The 23,199-nt window shown below is 50.2% G+C and overlaps 2 protein-coding genes across 10 annotated transcripts in view; both read left to right on the top strand.

Moving 5' to 3' along the window:
• Positions 1-8,478, top strand: part of EXOC6 (exocyst complex component 6) — a 166,313-nt gene extending 157,835 nt beyond the window's left edge. For 5 of the 9 annotated variants that reach the window (XM_090058751.1, XM_090058748.1, XM_090058745.1 and 2 more), the window contains 3 exons: positions 6,863-6,975; positions 7,549-7,560; positions 8,001-8,478. In XM_090058751.1, the coding sequence (XP_089914877.1) occupies positions 6,863-6,975; positions 7,549-7,560; positions 8,001-8,133 (258 nt within the window). In that variant the 3' untranslated portion in view covers positions 8,134-8,478. Of the gene's footprint in view, positions 1-6,862 lie in introns of all 9 variants that reach the window. The other 4 variants (XM_090058750.1, XM_090058749.1, XM_090058746.1 and 1 more) reach the window with 2 other exon arrangements.
• Positions 8,479-9,255: 777 nt separating this feature from the next.
• Positions 9,256-22,123, top strand: CYP26C1 (cytochrome P450 family 26 subfamily C member 1). The gene is made up of 6 exons (XM_090058221.1): positions 9,256-10,231; positions 10,306-10,530; positions 10,656-10,931; positions 13,257-13,412; positions 18,645-19,283; positions 20,823-22,123. The coding sequence occupies exons 1-6, from the start codon at positions 10,016-10,018 to the stop codon at positions 21,201-21,203; spliced, it is 1,893 nt and encodes a 630-aa protein (XP_089914347.1). The 5' UTR covers positions 9,256-10,015; the 3' UTR covers positions 21,204-22,123.
• The last annotated feature ends 1,076 nt before the right edge of the window (positions 22,124-23,199 follow it).

Below are 23,199 nucleotides of genomic sequence, written 5' to 3'. Positions count from 1 at the left end.
AATCCATCCCATCTTTCAGATTGTTAATGAAGATATTGAATAAAACCAGCCTTAGGACTGACCCCTGGGTGACTCCACTTGATGGTGGCTGCCAGCTAGACATTGACTCATTGATTACTACCTGTTGAGTGTCATGATTTAGCCAGCTTTCTATCCACCTTACAGTCCATTCATCCAACCCATACTTCCTCAGCTTGCCTGCGAGAATGCTGTGGGAGATGGTATCAAAACCCTTGCTAAAATCAAGATATATTTTATCTTCATCTCATCATAGAAGGCAATCAGGTTGGTCAGGCATGACTTGCCCTAGGTGAATCCATGTTGACTGTTCCTAATCAAGTTCTTCTCCAAGTGCTTAGAAATAGATTCTTTGAGGACCTGCTCCATAATTTTTCTAGGGACTGAGGTGAGGCTGACTGGGATGTAGTTCCTGGATCCTCCTCCTTCTCTTTCTTAAAGATGCACAGTATATTTGCCTTTTTCTAATCATCTGGCACCTCCCCCAGTCGCCACTACTTTTCAGAAATAATGGAGAGTAGCTCTGCAATCACATCAGCCAATTCCCTCAGCACCCTTGGATGTATTGCATCTGGCCCCATGGACTTGTACACATCCAGCTTTTCTAAATAGTCTCTAACCTGTTCTTTCTTCACTGACGGCTGCTGATCTCCTCCCCAAATGGTGCTGCCTGGTGCAGTAGTCTGGGACCTGACTTTGCCTGTGAAGGCAGAGGTTAAAAAGGCACAGAGTACTTCAGCCTTTTCCTCCTCAACTTTCACTAGGATGCCTCCCCTGTTTAGTAAGAGACCCACACTTCCCTGACTTCCCTCTTCTTACTGACATACTTGTAGAAACCCTCCTTGTTACCCTTCACGTCCCTTGCTAGCTGCAACTCCAGTTGCTCTTTGGCCTTCCTGACTTCATCCCTGCATGCCTGAGCAATATTCTTTTACTCCTCCCAAGTTTTGTACAAGTTTTCACTTCTTGTAAGCATTCTTTTTGTATTTAAGTTCACTGAAGAGTTCTCTGCTAAGCCAAGCTGGTCAGTTGCCACATTTGCTATTCTTCCTGCTATTGTGATGTTTTGTTCCTGCACCCTCAGTAAGGTTTCGTTAAAATACAAATAGGTGTACAAATACAGCAGGTGCTGAGGTACTGAGACTCGGTATCATAGCACAATCGTCCAAAGAAAGCCGATTTGTCCCTGCAACTGTGGTGCCAAGGATGAACTGCTGCCACTTAAACTAGGCAGGTACCATTGTACTGATCTGTTAGTGTATTTTATTCACTCACTTTGATGATGGCAGAATGCTGGTTATAGAGGCATAAGTTCAAGCCCCACTTTGGACTCATGCTGAAGGCTGTCCCCAGTTCATCCCGCTGTTAATGTGTACCTGATCAGACAGACTGGGGAGTCAAAAATGGCTGGATATGTTGTATGTGGAGGACTTCTGACATGAATTATCTTACTAAAAAATAAAACTTTGTTTAGTTAATATGATCCTATTACTATTATTTTAGTCCTCCCCCTCCATACTTTTCATTCTGTGTCAACCTGTCAAATCTAATCTCTTTTGGGACAGTAAACTCTTCGGAGCATGAACTGCCTTTTCCCATGTTTTACAGCATTCTGCATGGTGGGGCCTCAATCCAAACAATTGTCCCAGTTCTATGGACAATACTGTAATACAAACAATAGGTAGTAATAAACATGCAGCAGCACATCTAACATGCATCAGAGGCAAATGTGAGCAAAGAATCTCTCTGCTTCACAAATTTCACTTTCAGAACAGAATTCAGGGTTCTGATGAGACTGGTCCTCCAAGCCTGGAATCTAGTCATCACCAAACCTTACTGTGATCCTTCATAGGAAACGACAGCTGGTGACCCAATGGTCAGTCACGAGAGGCGTCAGACCCTTGCAATAGGGATCCTTAAACTGAATCATGCCTAGATGTGTTCAGATGGAAGAGACCTTTTGTATTTCCTTAGGGACAGTAAAGAAATACATTTTAAGAATAAAAGGTCCCACAACTTCAGTGAAGGGGGAAACATAGAAAATACTACTTGTTTTTGTTCTCTTCCAAGAAAACAAAGTGATAAGTGCTTCATTTTATTAAATACAGATAACCCAGTCCTGTATGAGGCCGAGACTAACCAATACCAAATATAATCAAGAGGCGCTAGGGTGCTCAACTAGGAATCTTTCTCCTTAATTCCTTGCTTGAAGCAGTAGGCTGTGTTGCCTTTCATAGCAAAATATAAAGAAATCTAGACCTGAATCATGAGGAGTGCCACTATAACAGCAGATGCCAGTGCTTAATCCAGGAAAAATAGGATTGGAAGTGAAGTAAGGAGGTCATATAGTCAGACTCCCTGCTCAAGACAGGTTCATCTTTTTGTCTAAAGTAACCATCTCATCCTAGTGTTTGGCTAACCTGCTTCTAAACATTTCCAGGTATGAAGAGTTGACAGCCTTTCCAGATACTATATTCTAGTACTAACCACCCTGATGGTTAGAAAGTTCTTCCTTATAGTCAATCTAAACTTCCCTTGTTATAATGTAACTACTTATATCCTGCCCCATGTGGCTACAGGAAAGAGTCTATCATCATCTTCTTTATAATCACCCTTCAGGTATGTGAAGACTGTTATCAAACCCCTCCTCAGTCTTCCCTTCTACAGACTAAATAATCCCAATTCTTCTATTTTTCCTTATAAATTATATTTCCTAGACCTCTAATCATTCTTGTTGCTCTGTACTGGACCTTTTCCAACTTGCAAACATTTATTTTTTAAATGCCATGGCCCAAACTGGGCAAACCACTCAGATAATATCCATGAAAAGGTCTTTCTGGCTAGAATCTTCCACCAAGCACCACAGCACGTCTCCAGCCTTTTAGAGGTGATGTGGGCTACTAGATAGAGCACAGGACTGGAGTTAAGGTAGTCTGGGTCCTGTTCCTCCCTGTGTTATTAGTCTGTTGAGTAATTTTGGAGCAAGTAATTTCCCTTCTCTTTTTCATTTTCCCTATATTAAATGGAAATATTGATAGTTTGGCTCCTTGAATGAGAGATAAATATTTGGTTTTGATCTTTGAAGGAATGGGTATTTGTATTTGATATGTACTTAATAGAGCCAAAGTTTATGGCTCTTTCCTCCAAATGAAATAATAAAATGTAAAAATTAACGTGTATCATTACTGGCATGCTTTTGACACTCTCTGGAGGACTTGAACTAACAATTCTATAAGTACATCACAGATCCATTATAAAATGGTGGGAAATATAACAAATCAACCATAATTAAATAGTGATTCTGTTGTAAATCAAATCTGTTTTATTTAAGTGAATACATGTCTAACTTTAAAAATGTATATTAGTAGTACAGATATAGATACTGCATTCACATGCAAACTCACCATAAAGGCTCAAAAAGCAAATGAAAAACAAAATAAAAGAACTTTAAAAAAATTGTAAATTGATCTGATGAGTTTGGTGGTTGGCAGTGCTAATGATGTGTTAAAATTATCAAAGTAAGGTTTGTACAAAAACTTCAAAGTAATACAATTCTACCTCACAGGCAACCCTGCATTTCTTGTGGGTACAAAACTCCAGTTGATCTGAATGAGAATTTTGAGTTTTACCAGTCCCAGGGCTGTCGGATGACGATTGTCTGGGTAATCCAGCTTTCTCGTTGTACACCAGCTAAACAATCCCTGCTGAGGAATTACATTTTTGACAATTTGTTTTTAAATTGAAAACTGAAAAGACAACACATATTTCAAAGATAATGCAGATTACACAGCTTTTATTGTTAAATGTTTTTAATAGATTTACTATTATAAAGCCACTGTTGTTCCTTTTGTATGAGTCATAATGGTTCTTAATAATATATGAAGTATTTAAAGGAGGGCTTGAGTTCTCAAATTTGTTATCATTTGACTCTTCAGGGATCAGATATGCAGTAACATCTGACCTTCAGGGGTCAGATGATACTGCATATTTGTATAACACCTAGCTATGAACTTCTGGTTGTTCTTATACTACAGATAGGTGATAATGCTGCTAGTGGTTTGCCAGTTTTTAGCCTTCTTAAATCAGCTATTGGATAGGTTTGGTTTCTTTCAGAAAATTCTGAAGATGCTTATGAGTTTGACTTGTCAGCCCGGTTACTTTATGCAGACCCAGTCATTTAAATGGGATTAAATAAAATAGAGCTAATATTATTTGCTGATTAAGCAACTGTTAGAGTTTTCCAATATGGGCAATGTTAAAATTCAAATTGATGCCAGAATTGAATGGGAGCAGGAATTACAGGAGAATAGTAGCATTCTGATTCTCAGATTATATCTTTTAGTGAAATACAGCAGACATTTTAGTCTGGAGCCAAAGTAAGAAATATCAATTGAGAGTTGTATTAGTATTTTCTGGATTCTCATAAATATTCTTGTGGCACCTTTTTCAATTATTCCTAAACCCTGTCAAAATATACTCTAATAGAATTTGGTAATCCCATTTAATTTACTTCAGTCATTGGATTTTGGTTGGTAGATGTTTATATACCACAGTGCATTGTTTCAGACATTTTCAAGCAATATTTCTATATTTGAGGAATATGTGACAAGACTGATGCATGTATTTGCTATTCTGTCATGCCTGGACTGGAGATTGGGTGTGTTTTTACACAAATTAAAAGATATTAATGAATGAAAGGTAAATGGGAAAGGGAATTAGGAATGTAATTTCTAAGCAGTAGGGACAAAATGTTAAGCTTGTTAAACATTCCCTGGGAGAGTCATTCCAGAGGCCTTGTCTGCATTGGGAATTTGAGCCCTGGGTATATGGAATTGATTTAAACCCTGCCTTCAAACCATGCTTTGCACTGGTGTAGCTGACCTAAACCTGGGAGTTTATTAATTACATTCAGAATTATTTTCAAATCTCACTTGATACCAGTACATCCTAAAACATGCAGATTAAGTAACTAGTTGATGCTGGGGAAGTGGAAACGGAGTTTATCTTCTCCATTCTGGCAGATTTTGAGCCCTGAGTTAAGTAAAACAAAGGCTGGAGAAACTCAGTATTTTAAAACAGGAGCCAAACCCCAGCACATCAGCCTCTAGCGGCAGTCTCCAGAGTTTCAGAAGTGCCTGGCATTTCAGTCAATGGGCTGTTGGTACCAGTGGCAAAAGGTGGCAGCAAGGTAAGGCAGCTCTTGCCACAAACCAGTCTTCCAACTGCAGGAGGCCAGGATAGACCATTCTGTCCTCGAGGGGCAGCTGCCCCAGAGGGAAACGGCTAAGGTATGAGCAGGAGGGTGGTAGGCAGGGGCAGGCTGCGGCTTGGCATTTCTTTTTTGTGACTGGCACAACTGCGACTGCAACTCTAAGGTTAACGGTGAAAGCTGGGGACAGGGCCCAGGTGCATTAGCAGCCACCAGCCAGCCCTGAGGGACCACTGAATTGCTGTGCAAAGCAGCAACCATTTACCTCCCCGGCGCTGACATGGCCTGTGCAGGCAGGACTGAGGGGCACTAGGACCACATACTCCCTGCCGCCACCACTGCCCTCCCACCTTGCCCACCCCACAGCTCCTTCATGCCCAGTGCAGCACAGCGTTAGCATGCATGCAGAGCAGCCACACCCATGGAGTGTCCAGGCCCTGCAGCCCCTGGCACAAGACAGGGGCTCTTGGCCCTCGTGGCCAGGCTGGACGTGGCAGTGCTCTTAGCATGTCGCTGAGGCTCCAGTGGAGTCGTGCGGCCAGGGCTGGATATAGCCCCTATGGGCTTTGGGGGCAGCCCAGGGATGTGGTGCCAGCCAGACAGTGCCCATCGCCACGGCTTCTTCCCCCTATGGGCTCTGCGCAGGATACAGACATTGGTGCCCAAGAAGAAGTGAGCAAGCACTTCTTCCTCTCCGTGATGGTTAAAGAGACTCGTGGAGGAAATGGGGGAGGGATCTTGCCTACTAAGTATATTAAGGGTAGGTGCATCTTTTGGAAGCCAAGCCGAAGGCAGCAAGCAAAGTATTTAGCTGCTTGAAACAATTACAGCCCAGATAGGAAGTTGGGTTTAACTGGCTTAAGGGGGATTATGGTTTTAAGTTGGATCAGAGCTACTGCTTTCATTCAGGCATCACATTAGCTTTTAAGAGATTACTTTTATATTTGACAACAGCTCTGCCTGGAGATTATAAAGCAAATGTGCGATTTTTAAGATGCCATGAAACGCAGGAGCTAGGGTTTGGGGGGTTGTGTCCCATTTGGTTTATTTTTGTTTGGACGAGAAGAAGGCTAACAAGCACAAGCTTGCAGCTTCCCTTGCCCGGTCCCGAGGAGGATCAGTCACCATGGAGAATCCAGCGGGGGTTGTTTAATGCACTTAATTGAGATGATCTGAACCTCTGGTTCAAATTACTGTGGAAAAAAGAGAGTAGAGTTTCCAGTCTCTTTCTAAGCTAAGACGATCTTCTCGGCTTGCAAAACGTGACGCTTCCCACAGGAACATTCCCCGGCTCCGTGGGGTCATGCCCGGCAGCCCCTGAAACGAGTCATAGGAATAGCAAACAGGGAAGAGATAGAAAGGGAGGAAGGGGAGCACGGACCCTGACGCTGTTCTCGTGGTCCCCTGTGCCGGGGGAGTGCGACGGCTGAAGGGTTGCAGGCGAGGTTGCAGGGGTGTCGTGAGCCCGCTTGAATCGCGAACGCCGCTCGCGCGATCGCGCAGCCTGATAAAGCCGGTTTCAAATCCAGCTTCGGGCCCTCGCTGCCGAGGTGCCGCCCGGCGCCCAAGGAAGCCCGCACGTGCCTGCCTGAGCCTGGGCAGCCTTTTACACCTTGTCCTGTTCTCTCCATGTAGCTCCTGGACCTTTTCATGGTGTGGGACTGGTCTACCTACCTGGCTGACTACGGGCAGCCGACTTCGAAGTACCTGCGGGTGAATCCAAGCACAGCCCTCACGCTGCTGGAGAAGTGAGTACGGCCCTTGCAGCGCATGGGGCTCCCGCACTCGCCCTCCCGGCCCTGCCTCGGGCTGCCGATGCACCGGTGCTCGCCCGGGTCTCGTGTGCCCCGCGCAGCAGCGCTGTGCTCCCCCCTACGGCTTACACATCAGTGTGAGAGTCAAAGGCGGCCCTGCTGCGCCCGAAAGGGGGAGGAGGGGGCCCGTGATAACGTGCTCAGGGGACAAAGCCAGTGAACATTTCTGCCCCCCGATGTGCTCCACGCCCGCAGCCTCCCGGTAGTGCAGCTCCTGTGCAAGCATTGGGGTTCCCGTTGCGGAGCTGCGGGATTCAAGTGCCAGAGCCTCAGCGCTAAAGCTGAACTGCGCGGGGTCTCGTGATATTAGCTACAGCATGTTGTTTGGTTTGTTTTGGTTTGTTTTGTTTTTTTAAAAAAAAAGATCGAAATGAGATTGAGGTGCTTTAAAAGAGAGGGAATGTAGCGATTTAAATAAAGACAAAACGTCACTCGGGTGTACAGATCACAACCACCGCCTGGCTAACTTTGTCTCCTTTTCTCTTTGCCTGCCGGGCGCTGGTGCAGAGTTCACCGAGGGTACGTATGTTTCTGCCGCTACCTACCCTTGCTCGGGGTTTTCCTTAAATCGTAGTTTCTGTATTTCCCTTTATAAATCGCCGCTGTGTTTCAGCGGGATCTCATGAATGCAAGGCTGGCAGCGGATGGCAGCGCGTTGCAGATGGACCCGAATGGAAATAGAAGTAGATAGAGGGTCATCTACGAATGCGAAGTCCCCCTGGGTCCCTCTGCCTGTAATGTTTGGGGTCACGCTTTTACGCGGTTAAGGAGTGAAGCCAGGGTGTGTATTTCTGAACCGAGTGTACGAGCACAGCTGCCGGGGTAGGTAGGAGGCCGGGGGAGCGGCTCGCTCGCTGCGAGCACAAAACGCGCACGGCCGTGAGAGCAGGCAGACAGATCTAGCCGGGCTTTAATGACGTTTCTAATGTGCCCCTCTGATGTCCTGCTTTCTTGTCCAGAATGAAGGACACCAGCAAAAAGAACAACATTTTTGCTCAGTTCCGCAAGAACGATCGGGACAAGCAGAAGCTCATCGAGACCGTAGTCAAGCAGCTCCGCAGTCTGGTGAATGGCATGTCGCTGCACGCGTAGGCCGCCCGCGCGGCCCGGGCTCACGCCGGGATGTCCCCTCGCCTGAACCGAGCAAACCCGCGGCAGTCAGCCCGCCTTTGTACGTGTTTTTAACGAATGCAAGCTATTTTATATGTTGTAAAACGGGGCAAATGGGGCTGCGGCATTAAAAAAAAATCAACTCGATTGTACATGACGGGGCTGAACTGTGTAAATACGTTATTTAAGATCCTGTGCACTCTGCGTGGGGCTTTGGCTCCGGATAGAAACGCCTTGAGAGAGGTTTCGCTCTGACCTTTCAGTTGCATTTTTCTGAATAAATTCCGATTAAATCCTAATCTGATATTTTTAAACGTTGAAACTTTCCGGATCTTGCCTGTAGTTTTCTTTTACCGATTGTATACGATTAGCCTTCAGGTGAGCGGCCGCTTGTTTTGTAGGCTGGGGGTGTGGGACACAAATCTGCGATCTCTCCCTGGTACAGCCGCCTGCGGACCGGAGTCGTTGCGTGTCCGCGCGGGCTTCTCCGCCAGCGGTTCCGGCTCGAGCCCCGGAAGGCAAAGACCCGTTTGGTCTCCGCAGGGTGCTCGGGTTTCTGGCGCTCGGGGTTCACGTTTCTGGCTGCACTTGTGTGGTTGGTCCCGTTCCGTCCCCCCCCGGACTGAAGCACTGGACCGAGCCTAGCGCTGGCGGGGCTCCCGCCAAGGTTGTCAGTGCAGCCCTCTATGGAGACGGGGCCATGCCCAGCCGTGGGGTTCAGCCTCCGCCCCGTCTCTCTGGCCAGTCCAGTCCCGGGCATTTGAGAGAGCTGTAATAAACCCGCACCCAAGGGACGCCACAGACGTGCAGCTGGAAGGTGCCCGTTGCCCGTGTGAGGTCACGGACGGGCCCGATACAGCGATGTCAGTCGCACCGTCTGTCCCTGTCGTGTATGAAGCGGCGCAAGGCGGGACAGGCCGTGCGGGCTTCCCTGCCGCTCGTTTGTTCTCTGGCCCGCAGCCGGGCTGGCCGCCGCGCCGTGCCCCCGTGCCAGCCCCGCGCCTGCTGCTTCCCCGCTGTCCCGGCGGCCCCGCGCACACGGCCGCGACTTGACCCGCGGGAGCGGGAAGCCCCTACTGCCCTCCGGCCCCGGCGGGGGAGGGAGCTGGCCAGGGCTGCGGGCTGGGGCGGGGGCCGCGTGTGCGCTCGGGGCCCCTCACTCGCCTCCCGTCTAAGTGGGAGTAGGAGCTGGGAGCGGCGCTCTGGGACCCGCCGGGGCGCGTGGCTCCAGCCCGGCGGGAGGAGCCGGGGAGAGCGAGTGTCCCGCTCCCCGCTTCCACCTGCCGGCCGTGCCGTGAGTGGGGGAGGCGGCGGTCGCAGTCGGGGCCCACGGTCCCGGGGCCCGCGCTAGCCGTCCCGCCGCAAGCGCTGCCACGGCGCCGGGGCGCCCCGACGGCGGCGGGCGGGCGCGGCGGGGCTTGCCCGCAGGGAGCAGTCGCGGGCCGAGGGGCGGCATCGCCGGGGCCGGGCCGCGGGCATTGGTCGGCGGCGGCCGAGCCCCCCTGCAGCGCGGCGTCCCGGCAGCGCCCCCGCCCGCAGCCCACCTGCCGCCGCCGCCCCCCGGGCGCCAATCGCCGCGCTCTGCCGCGCGCTTTAAATATGCAGCGCAGACGTCATCCGCGAAGGTGGATCGCGGGGCCGCGGCCGGGGCCGGGGCCGCCCGGTATAAATCCCGCCGAGCGGGAATGGTGAAAAAGAGCCCGCGGCGCCTGCACGGGACGGGCCGGGCGGCGGCGGCTGCACGAGGCCCGCGGCTGCCGACGGGGCGTCCTATGGTCGCCGCTGAAGCCCCGCGGAGCCGCCCTCTGCGCCCGGGGCCGCCCGCACCGCTGAGCAGGACCCGCGGCCGGGCGAGGACGCCGCGATGCGGGCGGCGGGGCTCGGCGCCTGGCCCTCGCCCTGGCCCTGGCTGGAGGCCGCGGCCGCCGCGCTGCTGGCTCTGGCGCTCCTGCTCGCCGTCTCCCGCCACCTGTGGTCGCTGCGCTGGAGCCTGAGCCGGGACGGGGCCAGCGCGCTGCCGCTGCCGCGCGGCTCCATGGGCTGGCCCTTCTTGGGCGAGACGCTGCACTGGCTGCTCCAGGTGAGGCCGCCGTCGGGGCGGGCGGGCGCGGGACGGGGCGGCGGGCGGCGCGGCTGACCGCCCGCCCCCCGCAGGGCTCCCGCTTCCACAGCTCGCGGCGGCGGCGCTACGGGCGCGTGTTCAAGACGCACCTGCTGGGGCGGCCCGTGATCCGGGTGAGCGGCGCCGACAACGTGCGCAAGCTGCTGCTGGGCGAGCACAGCCTGGTCCGCACCCAGTGGCCCCGCAGCGCCCATATCCTGCTGGGCCCGCACACGCTGCTGAGCGCCAGCGGGGACGTGCACCGCGCCCGCAGGAAGGTGAGCGCCGCGCCCGGGCGGGGGCCGGGGCGGAGGGCCCGGGCCTGGGCCGGCGGCGGCCAAAGCGCGGCTGCCCGGGAGCCTGCGGCCCCCGCGCCCGCCGCCGACTGTCCGCCCTCCCGCAGATCCTGGCCCGGGTGTTCAGCCGCGCCGCCCTGGAGAGCTACCTGCCGCGGATCCAGCAGGCCGTGAGTTGCGAGCTGCGGGGCTGGTGCCGCGAGCCCGGCTCCATCGCGGTGTACGCCTCCGCCAAAAGCCTGACTTTCCGCATTGCAGCTCGGATCCTGCTGGGGCTGAATCTGGAGGAGGGGCAGCTGAAGGACCTGGCCCAAACCTTCGAGCAGCTGGTGGACAACCTGTTCTCCCTGCCCCTCAACATCCCCTTCAGCGGGCTGCGCAAGGTACGGTGCCCGCCCGGCCCAGGAGCAGGCTGGCAGCTGGGATGGCACAGGGGTGGCTGCCTAGCTCTGTCCTGCTCTCTCTCCCACGAGTCGGAGGCAGCAGGGAGAAGAGAGCAGAGCCGGGGAAAGCCTGGCCAGCAGCACTGTCCTGTCCTGTCCTGTGAGGGTCTCTGCACTCCCTGCCTGCCCCCAAGCCAACTGTTTCTCTCTTGCAACATTAGATGGTTGGCTACTGCCAGGTTAACACACAGGGTATCTTCTTTACCTGCCACCCCAGTGGGCCTCTGTTTGAAGCCTTGCTTCAGGAAACATCCTCTTTTTGGGTCTTGAGTCAGGCTGTGTGCAGGTTTCACTGGTATGAGTAGCAGATAGGTTTTGCCCTGGCCCCAGTTTTTTTTCCTCATGGCCTCTCTTAGTTACTCTCCACAGGTCTCCTTTTCTTTTCTTTTTTTGTCCCCAGACTGGCAGGGTTGGCTTTAATTCCTTATTATATGAAGTTTGAATGCCAAAACAGAGTTGCAGAGCTTTTCCTGCGGCAAACTTTAGCTGTCCTGGTGCTAGGATTTTCAGCAGGATAGCGCTTTGTTAGGTTTCTTTCTACGAGCTACGGGCTTCTCCAGACTCCTGCCAGTTCCTCACCTTTCCACATCACAGGCATGCGCTTTACTTCACCACACCTGTAAGCTGGTGCAGATGTCACTTTGTTCAGCTGGCCCGCTTCATCTTAATTGTATGCTCTTTTGTGTTCTCTCCTTTTTTTGACTCGTTGGAGCAGGGCATGGGAGGAACATGGAGGTCAGAAAAGGGAACTAGTCTCTGTTACACACTTTTTTTGTACATAAATTCCTTAATTTTTCAAAAACAGTCTCTTAAAAAGAAATTCCATCAAATGGCCTCATACTGACACCCACATCACGGCTGGAACGTTTAGATCTAAGGAAATAATCAGTAGCAGTCATAGGTTGTCATCCTCTGTGTGGCTCAGTGCTAGACGGCAAGGTGACTCTGCCAATGGATTCGACGTATGTGTGTGGACAGCAGAACATGGTGAGGCTTAGTGATCTCATAGGGAAGTGTGCTCTGGTAGGTACAGCTTTGTTACCTGTTTACCAGATTTGTCACCTGCGTGCTCCATTCCTCCAGTGTGGCTGTCCCATTCCTCCCCAGCTCCCAGTCCCAGTCTCCTTGCCTAGCTAGTCTCAGCTCCAGGCTTCTTGTCCAGTCTGTCTCTTCCTCTAGTTCTTGAATCCTCCATCTCCTACCATTCTCTCTCCCTGCTGGGTCCCAATCCCAGTCTCCCTCTGTGGACCCCCTTCCAGTCTCCTCTTTCCCCCAACTCTTAGTCTTAATCTGTTTGCCCAGCTAGTCTCAGTTCCTATTCTGTGCCCCTGGTTTAAATTCCCAGTCTCAGTTTTCCCCTCCAGAAGCTCATCCACTTCCAGTCTCTCCCATCCACTGGCTCCCAGTCTCTGGAGAACAGATTTGTCCCTTCTGGCCTTAACATCAATTAACCCTCACCTCTGTATACCACCCAGGCATCAGACCCATTGTATCCATTTTCTTGCTTAAGCAATCTTAGTTGTCCCCATCTCAACTTCCAGTCCCATTTTCTCTTTTGCACCTATGCTAGCTAACAGTCTTGGTCACTTGTCTTATCTTGCCTGTCACCAGCTTCCACTTCCTTCCTGCATTCTTTTCACTCCACCTTTCTTACCCTCCTGACTTTGAGGCAGTTTCTTTTTACAATCATTCATCTTGCATTATGAATTTCACACAGTGACAACTTCACTTCTAACTCACCCAGATTTAAATGTTAGGTTGCATGGAGTTTTACTTTAATAGATATTAAAACTTCTGGCAGATGCACTCAGATGTACCCAGCTGGGTGTGATTAATCTGTTTTTAGCTAATACATATATTTGGAATAGTAAAACATTTCTGATCCAGGCACCAAAGAGCTTTCTGTAGCCCTAGAAGAATGTTGGGGTCAGTCCTTACAGCCAGCAAGAAGCTCCTGTGATGGTGATGTTTATACCACTGGCCCTCACTTCTCTGTACAGGGGTTTTAAATAGGAAAACCAATGAATTTGTGACAGTAAAGACAAGTGAACTTGTTCTTCCCAAGTTACCTATTCATTGGAAGGGACTGAGGCTAAAAGAAATTATAGGCAACAAAAGGACTCTGGGTTGGAGTTATTGATGTTACTGTATTAGAAATTAGAGTGACTTGTTTTGTGGAGTCTGAGTACCATTTTTTTCTGAGGAGGCAGGGGGGTTCCTGCTTCTCTGGGTCAGTGGACTGAATAATCATGTCTGACTCCTCAGGGGATCAAAGCTCGGGACATGTTACATGACTACATGGAGAAGGCTATACAGGAAAAACTGCAAAGGAATGATTCAGAAGGTCACAGTGATGCTTTGGATATCATAATAAACAGTGCCAAGGAGCATGGCAAAGAATTCACCATGCAGGAGCTGAAGGTAAAAACTCTCCTTTTGTTGTTATACTTCTGACATGCTTGCTTTTCAAGTGGTTTGTCCAGGAGGGGTTGGCTCCTGCTCTCTGGGGCACCTACTGCAAATGAGAATTAAGTTAATTTTGAGCTACCTGTCTCCTAAATGCCCAAATGCATGAAATATAGCTAATCAACCTGGGTAAAATAGAGTTAGAAAAACTATTTTAGAAGTGAGGGTGGGGTCTGAAACCCTACCAATAGCAAAGATACTAGGCAGGGCAAAATTTGTAACATCCTGCAAGCTTCCAAGCTGTCAGGTGCTGCCAAAGCTACAGACTGCCTTGTTGTGGTGATATTGCTTCGCATTTGAACAGAAGGAATATGTTTAAAGTAAATGCATGTCTCTTTTGCCCTCTTACCCAGTTCCCTTGGCTTTTGTCTCTAGGCATCCACGTAACTATTTTATATACTTCTGTGATGGAATACAGCTAGATTTATGCTGTTGGGTTAAACACTTTGCACATTAAAGTGTTCTCAGTACATGTCAGAATGTTTTTGGACATCCTAAGCCCAGTTATACATTGCTCATCCACTCCAAACACCTATTATAGCAGGAGCTGTATTAGTATTGCTGTGGTCCACAGAGCTGTAAGCCCAGACATCTTTGAACCAATATTTTAAAATAATCCATGAGACAAAAAGTTGGATGTTGAGTCATTCCTGACCACCAAGTCATTAATTATATTGCACATCATGGGCAGAAATCTGTTTTGCCTTGTGAAGGGCTGGCCAACCATGGCATAGGTATTCTCTGTGTGGCACATACCAGCCTGGGGAGGGAACACGTTGCACAGTGACGGATAGGGCAGGGAGCCGAACATCAGATCAGCCAAGGCGCCTAGAGCAGAAAACGGAGCAGCAGACTGGGCAGGGAAGGGAATTCAAGAGGCACTTGGGGAGAGTACAGGACTCATTTGTATCATGCCTACCAAAAACAGGTGGCCCCCACTGACCAAAGAGTTCACAAAGTTACCCAGTGACTGTGTAGATTCTGTTACCTCCTTAGTAAGTGTCTCTATACAGGAATAGGATTGCTTTCCAGAGATGCCCAGATGTCTCCCTAGTTCTGTAATAGGGATACTTATGCACTCGGAGTAACAGAATTGCCCCTACACTTTGGTCATCTACTAGGTGATGCATCAAGTTTACTAGTCCATTATGCACATCCGTGTGGGGCAGTATTCTATTGCCGACAATACATCATTCTATTGCTGCCCCACATGGATGTGCATGATGGGCCAGTAAGTATGATGTATCACTATGGCTGAAGGCCCAAACTCTGTAGTTTTGGGTCAGACAGAATTCCCAATCGAGCAGTGAGATTTTTGCCGTAGAACTAAGAAAGAAAACTACTATTGTAATATTCTGGTGTCAGTGGGCATGTCTATATGAGATGCTAACTGTGCAATAGCCTAATAACACTGCACAGTAGCGTGCTGGGCAAACACAGTGCTAATACACTAGTGTGGAACAGTATTAGGCTACTACTCAGTAAGCATTACTAAACCCGTATGCCGGCACTACAGTTACAGTGCATTGATTTACTACTTGGTTATTCAAGCAGTAAACTTAATGTGCAGTAACTAAAGTGCATTAACGAACATGTAGATATGCCTAGTATAAGTATAATGCAAATAAATCTGAACTCTTATAAGTTTAGAAACAGTCTCGTTCATTTGTGACTGAATAGAAATTCAGAAGAAAGAGACTTGGGGGTCATCATTGACCACAAGATGAACATGAGCCTGCAATGCGATGCTGCGGCTAATAAAGTGACCAAAACACTGGCTTGCATCCATAGATGCTTCTCGAGCAAATCCCGGGACGTCATTCTCCCCTTGTACTCGGCCTTGGTGAGGCCACAGCTGGAGTACTGTGTCCAGTTTTGGGCTCCACAATTCAAAAAGGATGTGGAGAAGCTTGAGAGAGTCCAGAGGAGAGCCAAGCGCATGATCAGAGGTCAGGAAAACAGACCTTACGATGACAGGCTGAGAGCCATGGGACTCTTTAGCCTGGAAAAGCGCAGGCTCAGGGGTGATCTGATGGCCATCTATAAGTTTATCAGGGGTGACCACCCCTGGGGGATCTGGGGGAATGTTTGTTCACCAGAGCGCCCCAATCAATGACTAGGTCAAACGGTCACAAACTCCTGCAAGACCATTTCAGGCTGGACATAAGGAAGAATTTCTTTACTGTCCGAGCCCCCAAGGTCTGGAACAGTCTGCCAGCAGAGGTGGTTCAAGCACCTACATTGAACACCTTCAAGAGTAAATTGGATGCTTATCTTGCAGGGATCCTATGACCCCAGCTGACTTCCTGCCCTTTGGGCAGGGGACTGGACTCGATGATCTCCCGAGGTCCCTTCCAGCCCTGATGTCTATGAAATCTATGAAATTGATTTTTTTCATAGGATTTTAGCTATTAAAATCTACAGTATCTTAAGGTGTAAATATAATTGTGAACTTGTAAATTAATTTGGAAGATTATATTCTATAGGAACAGCTATATGAAATTAGAATTGATGTATGTGACAGTGATCAGAACATGACAAATTGCACTGTAATATCTGATGGATTAAATTTGTAAAGGAATGCATTGCCTCCTGTTAATATGCATCTCCAATGCATATTATAGAGCAATAATCACATGAGCAATTGTGGGGATACCAGCAAGTAAGCAGAGGTAATGAAAAGTGGCTTGTCTCACCTGAACTGAGACAGCAATGATATGAGGGCACGTGGCTTTAAGCATGTGGTAGTTATAGGTATGCATATGCCTATACTATACAGTATGTTTAGGAACTTCCTATGTCAGGTATATTTAAAAAGAACTCACCAGGAACTGTAGAATAACTAGCATATATTTTTAGATGTAATAACTTATTTTACTAAAATAGAAGCCAGCAGAATGCTCTTCTAATTGAATGACCTGACCATGTCACACTTTTTAGGTGCTTTAGAAAAACAAGGTAGTTTCATGATTTACTTCACATGTAAACATGTTTTAAATTACTTTCCAGCTTCCTCAAGATGCTGTGACTTGTACTCATGGAAGAAATGCAACATGAACTATAAAATGACAAGAATTGCAAAAATCCAATAATTTAAGTCTGCCAATTTTACTAAAAACCACTGCTTTGCAAAGTTAAAGCCACAGAAGGGGAAGGCATACCATTATTGTAACAGTACAGATTTAGGGCTGGCAGAGAATGCAGTAGGAACAGAATTGTGTTGCCAGAGCACTGTGGCAGAGATTAGGCATCTATCAAACCCAAAGTAATAAGTGTAATATTAGAATTTGAAGAAAAGCAGGACAATCTAGGAGTTTCCACAATGAACTGGACTGGAGAGAAACCAGGTTAGGCCTCCAAAACACACTTTATTGGCTATGAAAGAGTTACCAACTAATGCAACAACATCGTTTGTTTCAGTAATGACAGGGTTACAGTTTCACTATGCAAAGATTTCCATGTAATCCTTTTTACCCTGAAAGCACAGGTATTTGTGCAGCTACAAGTTGTGAAAATAAAGGATCTCTCTTTTTTTTTTTATGGGGCCCATTCCCTTCTTGAGAATGCAAAATTCCTGCTTATGCCTATGTGAGCTCTATGTACAGATCAAGGGGACAGATCTCAGTAATTCCTGAATTTATGTTTAACCTCAAGGTGCTCCGGAGAACTAGCACAATGACAAAACTAGAACCCACCCAGACAAGGAAAATGAAGCATTACAAATCATCCTCTAGCTTTAGCCAATCAACTACGTAGTCACAAAAAGTTGTTGTTGTTATTATTATTATTATATGGCCCATGTTGTCCCTGCATTGGCTCCCAGGTACTTTCAGGCTTCAGGCTGACTCTCCTTGTGCTTATTTCTTCCTCATATGAAATGGAGTCTTTTTCCAGCTTAAAGTTTTCCAGGACCACATAGGTATTGGTGTAAAAGGGAACCGGCTCTTCCCATTCCTCCCTGAGATTTGTTGGCTTTTACCTGCTGCTGAGCCCACTGGCAGCTAGCACAAGGTACACAGTGTTAATTCTGGCCTGTCTGTCCCAGTTAGCCTCACCTTCATCCCTTCCCTCATGCAGTCTTACATTTTCCCAAGCAATTCCCCCTCTGGTTCCAGGTCTCTGTTGCAGTTGGGCACATATGAAAGAAGTGCCAGGTCTTGAAAAACTCCAGGTAGATGAAATCTGAGCTTTGAAGGAATCAATGGTAATTTTGCTATCGACTCCCAATGGGCTAAAGATATAGCCAGCACTGCTTTGGATCCCCTTGTTCCCACTGTAGTGCTTTAGCCTGATGGTGAAAGGTAAGGCCTGGAGTCATACCATGACTTTCCTTGTTTCACCTTATCTCATCTAAACCCTCTCTTTGCCTTTACCTCAGCTACTATCCAATCACTTTTGGATAGATCTATGTATTTGTACTCAGCAGTATTAAGATGGAAGCACAACTGGCTTTACAAATATGGAACAACAGCTGGGGGCTATGTTGATGTGTCCTCTGTGAATATGCTGCAGAAGCAAGGCTTTTATTGTGAACACAAGAGGAAGACTCAGCAAAAACATAGTTATACAGGGACAGTGTACTTGATGCCTAATCTTTTGGGCATAGTTAAAAAAGACAGCATAATATTATTAGTTCACATCCTATACCTAGACATTCTCTGCCTTTTATATATAGGCTTGAAAAAAGCGAGCTAGGAACCTAACCTCAGCTTAGATATAGCTAGATTGCAGTAGTGTGGTACTGGAACTGAGATTCTTAGTAGGGCATGACTTCAATGTTTGGAAAAAGTGTGACATCAGCTATAAGGTCTGTGGATATTTTGACTCCTGGACCCAATCTGATTGTACCATTTGGAGGGACTGGCAGCTGGATGTCCCAAACACACAACTAAAGGCAGAAAATTAATGTTTAGTATAAATTTTGCTTACAACTTTCTTTAACCATTATTTTTTCTCTGTTTAATGGTAGCAAAAGATTCGTAGGAAACAATGAAATTAATAGAGTACAGTACACATGTTTTGCAGTATAATATGTTATCAACATAAAGTGATACAAGTAAAGCCACAGAGCTTTTAGGTACTAGTATTGCAATATTGGAAGTGAAATCAGAGCTAGGAAAATGTGTAAGAACAATTCAAAAATTAAAATACAAATACATTTAAAACTGGCATTTGATTATCTTCCAGGAGTCAGCAATTGAGTTGATATTTGCTGCTTTCTTCACCACTGCTAGTGCCAGCACTTCCCTGATCCTTCTGCTACTCAAGCACCCCTCAGCAACAGAAAAAATAAGACAGGAATTGGTGGACTGTGGGTTGTCTAGGCAGTGTCATTGCTATTCACCTGTAATCTCCCAAAATAATAATCCCTACCTTGAACCTTGCCAAACAACACTGATAATCCATGAGAAAGAAAGGAAGCCTAATGACTGTCAGCAGCATCGCCTCTTCACAACGGAAGGAACCCAGAAAAATGGTAACCTGCAACCAGACCTGAAGGCAAAGGAGATAGAGGATGGCTCCTCTCTGCAGCCCCTGCTTCTTGAGGAGTCCAGCCTCACCAAAACGACACAAAAAGCAATGTGTTTGAATACAGACTCCCCTTATGCAGACCACCAGCCAGGGAAAGGTGGCCAGCTGCCCAACAGGCTCCAGCTGCCCACAGGTCCTGTGATGCCAGGGCCTGAGTGTGATTGTCAGCCTTATATGAACTTGGAGAAATTGAGCCGCCTGCGCTACTTGGACTGTGTGATTAAGGAGGTTCTCCGATTGCTACCCCCTGTCTCTGGAGGCTACAGAACTGCGCTACAGACCTTTGAGCTGGATGTAAGTGATTAGTATGCTTGCAAGCATCTGAGGACCTACATTTATCTTTGATTCAAATGGCTATTTCTTCATGTATTTGGCTCTGTATGTGCAGTTGTGCAGCTGTTCCATCAAATTGTTTTTCTTCTCCAGTGACCTTTGGATGTTTAAAAAATCTGGTTTACTAGCTGAGGAAGTGGTGACTATTCAGACATTTCCCTATCCATAGCAGGGCTGTCTAACTTCCCTGTGACTGGGGGCTGCACATGGTGCTGACATGTGCCAGTCATATGTTGCAGGCAGGGGCAGGTCCCTGAAATCCATGGTGGTTATGGGAGAGATGCATGTGGCTTGTGGGCCACCAGGTGAACAGCCCTGTTCTATATGGCAAGCTTGCTTTTAAGTGTGAAACTCCTGCTACAATGAAAGATCAGGCAACCAATGCACAGGAAATCAGTGCTATATCAGAATTTGCAATGTATGTAAAGATAAAGGGGAATGTTATCCCCAAGAAATGGGCCTTCATAAGCACAGGAAACTGAGGTCACCAATTTGATCTTGACATGATTTTTTTCTGAAGTCATTTGCTTGTATGGGGCCCAGATGTATACTGGGCCTCTTTCTGATTATCAGGTAACCTTGTTTTTTACACTAAGTTGGCACCAGGGTAATGTAACAATTAACATTTCAGCTCAAATTTAAGAAACTGCAGCAACTATATAAGGGTAACATCACACAGCAGGACTGGGGGGCTGGCACTAAGCATCTCCTAAGTAAATATTCTTAGGCATGTAGCCTAATACTGTAATGAACAGTTGACATTTATACCAATGTAAGTTATCCTGGTGTACTGAGTGGACAGACGGCCTCTCCTGAGGTAAGTGATTGCAATAGGTGATATTGCAGCTTGGCTCCACCAGATGGCCGGGGCGCTGATACCAGCCTGATTGCACTGAACAAGGGTTACTCTGGGATGAAGTGTTCAGAGCCATGGGCACACGACATGTAGACACAGGGTTAGAAGGGATTGCAGGAGGCCATGTACTTCAGTCCCCTACTGAAGACAGGATCATCCCTGTCTGAACAATCCCAGGGAGTTACTCCTGGCTTTCCAAGGAGCACCTTTATCCTGTTGACTGACACTAGTGTGGGCTGGCCAGGGCATGTGAACTCCATGTTTACCCTGGAATAACACTAGGTTATACTGCTGTAAATGCCCGTGGGTCCCTGTGTCAGAAGTATGGGGGTACGTAGGGGCTGCAGGCTATAGCCCTGTGCGGTTCTGGCTGGGGGCAGGAGTCCTGCCCAGATCACTAGGACTCCTGGCGATGTGCCAGGTGAGGGGCAGCGGGAGTAGCTGGAAGTTATTGCGCTTTCTAAGGGGCTGCCCAAGCGACCTCTGGAGGGTGGTCCGGTTGGCCCCGAGGGAGGGATGTGTGTAAAATTAAACCCGAGCCAGGCAAGGGGGCTGGAGCCGTCGGGACCTGAGCCCTGGGGCAGGGCAGCGGGCCCCCTGCGCCACGTGCCCGACGGCTGAGGCCGCTCTTGCCTCCCCTGCAGGGCTACCAGATCCCCAAGGGCTGGAGCGTGATGTACAGCATCCGGGACACGCACGAGACGGCGGCCGTGTACCAGAGCCCGCCCGATGCCTTCGACCCGGACCGCTTCGCCTCGGCCCGGCAGGACGAGGGCCCGGCGGCGGGGCGCTTCCACTACATCCCCTTCGGCGGCGGCGTGCGGAGCTGCATCGGCAAGGAGCTGGCGCAGGCCATCCTCAAGCTGCTGGCCGTCGAGCTGGTCAGCACGGCGCGCTGGGAGCTGGCCACGCCCGGCTTCCCGGAGATGCAGACCGTGCCCATCTTGCACCCCGTGGACGGGCTGCAGCTCTACTTCCGCCCCTTGCGGCCCGGCGCCGCCAGCCCCGGGGCCCGCCACGCCTGAGGCGGCCCCCGCCGGCCCGTGCGCAGCCCCGGGGCCGGGTTTGACCCAGCGCCCGGGGGCGGAGGCGGGGGCACCTTGTGGCCCGGCTGGCTAGAAACGTGGGAAGAGGCGCGGAAGGAGCCCACCCAGCTGCCGGGGCGGTCGGGGGAGCTCCGTGCCCGCCCTGGGCGCAGCGGCTGGTGCAGGAGCGGGGCTGCGTCGGGGCGGGCTCTCGGTGCCACCCTGCCCTAGCGCGGGGCTGAAGCCTGTCGCGGGGAGGAGCTGTCGGGGCTCGGCAGGGACGGGAACCTTTTCAATAAAGCGTCTAAAAACGCGCCCGGGTCGCTGCTGTGTGCGGGGGAAGGAGAGATCAGGGGACGGTGGGCGGGGATCCCAGTCGGAGCCGCTGGGCCTCGAGAGGAACCTGGGCCGGGCCCGGGGTAGGGAAGTCGGGGGTCGCGTCCCGCAGGAGGGCGGTGGTGGAGGCGGGCAGGCGCCGCCTGGCCCCTGCTGCCGCCTGGCTGCTCCCGCCGGGCCTGCCCCTGAGCCCCTTCCCCGGCTCCCGCGCCCCAGTCCGCGCCCGACTTCTCCATCGGGGCCTGGGCTGCGCCGCTGCGGCTGCAGCGGGTCCCTTATGCCCAGTTGCCGCGATCCCGGCCTAATTTCGGCTTCTTGTCCAGGACAAGTTGCTGGACACTGATAGTCGGGTACATTCGTGCCAGCCAATGCACCTGTCCGGTGACATCCTAACTGCGCGTCTCTGAGTCACTGCTGACGCCTCCACTTGTGCGAAGACCCCCTGGCAAAAGGAGCCAGGACCAGAAGAAGGAGCCCGCTGCGGCCGCCGCCTGTCCCCAGCGCGGCGCCAGTCCGGCTGGACACGCGGTCCTGGTGGCTCTTCAGGTGGATGCGGGATCGCTGAAAGCGCCTGGCTACACCGCAAGCGTCTGGCTTGTGCCTTTGGGTCCAGCCCGCGCGCAGCACTACCAGGGGCCGCGGCTGGCTAGGGTCGTTGTGGGGGGCGCCCCTCCACACACAAGGAGGCTTGGGGCTGGGGACGGGGGCTCTGCCACAGCCCCGCTCTCCTGGGTGCACGTTACTGTCTTCAAGCAAACTCCCGAGAGGACAAAAGCCCGAGTCCTTGAGCCCAGGGGCGGCCACGTGTGCGCGGGCCCGCAGGACCCGGCGGCTGGCTGCCCGCGCGCACACCGGGTGGCACAGGCCAGGCCGCGGAGTGCTGCTGACCCCGTAGTGAACCAGAAGCCGGTGCCCTCCTGACCTCGCCTTTAAGGTGAATCTTTGTGGGGAACGGAGGCGCAGCGCTGGGCGGTGGATGCGCGCGTCAGGGACGGACTTCAACCGGCGCAGCCCCGACCCGCTGCGCCCCGGCGCGCCCCGCAAGCGCGGGACCGCGGAGCCCGCCCGCTTCCCGAGGCCGGGAGCCACCAGTTGGCGGGCTTGGCTCATGAATAATAACCAGGGGAAGGATGCTCTGGAAACACCAGCAAAACACCCCGGGCACGAAGCAGATCCGCGAGCGCCTCGCTGAAGAATGCGGCGGAAGGGGTGGGGGGGGCAAAAGCCTGGAGGCTGGTTTTGTTTTCCAATAAACAGGAGCATTTGCAAGTGAAGGGCGGCAATTGTTACTTGTAATCAGAGTTTGTTCGTATCAGGCCGTGAATTTCTTGACCCCCTTCCAAGATGTCTTTAATTATCCCTTTCACTCTTCACCATTTGATTCTTTTCGGCCTGACGGCTGATGGCTGCGGAGATAATAAAGGTTTCCTGCGGTAATTATCGGTGCTCAGACCACCGTATCTCGTTATTGGAGGGGCAGTGAACTTGGCGAGGCTGCTCGCAGAGTTCATTCAGATGTCACGGTCCGTGTTGTAGGTCACAAGCAGGTCAGCGCATGGGAATGGGGAAGAAGCCGGGGTCATGCCACTGCTTCCCAGCTCAATTCGCTGACAATACGCAGACACCAGAAAATGGTCATCCCTATTAGGCGGAGATCACG

The sequence above is a fragment of the Crocodylus siamensis genome, chromosome 7 (assembly GCF_052110815.1).
Source record: "Crocodylus siamensis isolate JL-2025a chromosome 7, ASM5211081v1, whole genome shotgun sequence".
Lineage (NCBI taxonomy): Eukaryota > Metazoa > Chordata > Crocodylia > Crocodylidae > Crocodylus > Crocodylus siamensis.
Note: the sequence above shows the minus strand (reverse complement) of the source record. Positions and strands in the feature narration are given on the sequence as shown.

What these genes read in the sequence shown, in the direction of transcription:
- CYP26C1 (XM_090058221.1), top strand. Translation starts at nt 10,016, where the DNA reads ATGCGGGCGGCGGGGCTCGGCGCCTGGCCCTCGCCCTGGCCCTGGCTG. An exon ending in CGCTGCACTGGCTGCTCCAG is followed by an intron (nt 10,232 to 10,305) that starts GTGAGGCCGCCG and finishes CGCCCCCCGCAG; the next exon opens with GGCTCCCGCTTCCACAGCTC. An exon ending in TACAGACCTTTGAGCTGGAT is followed by an intron (nt 19,284 to 20,822) that starts GTAAGTGATTAG and finishes CCTCCCCTGCAG; the next exon opens with GGCTACCAGATCCCCAAGGG.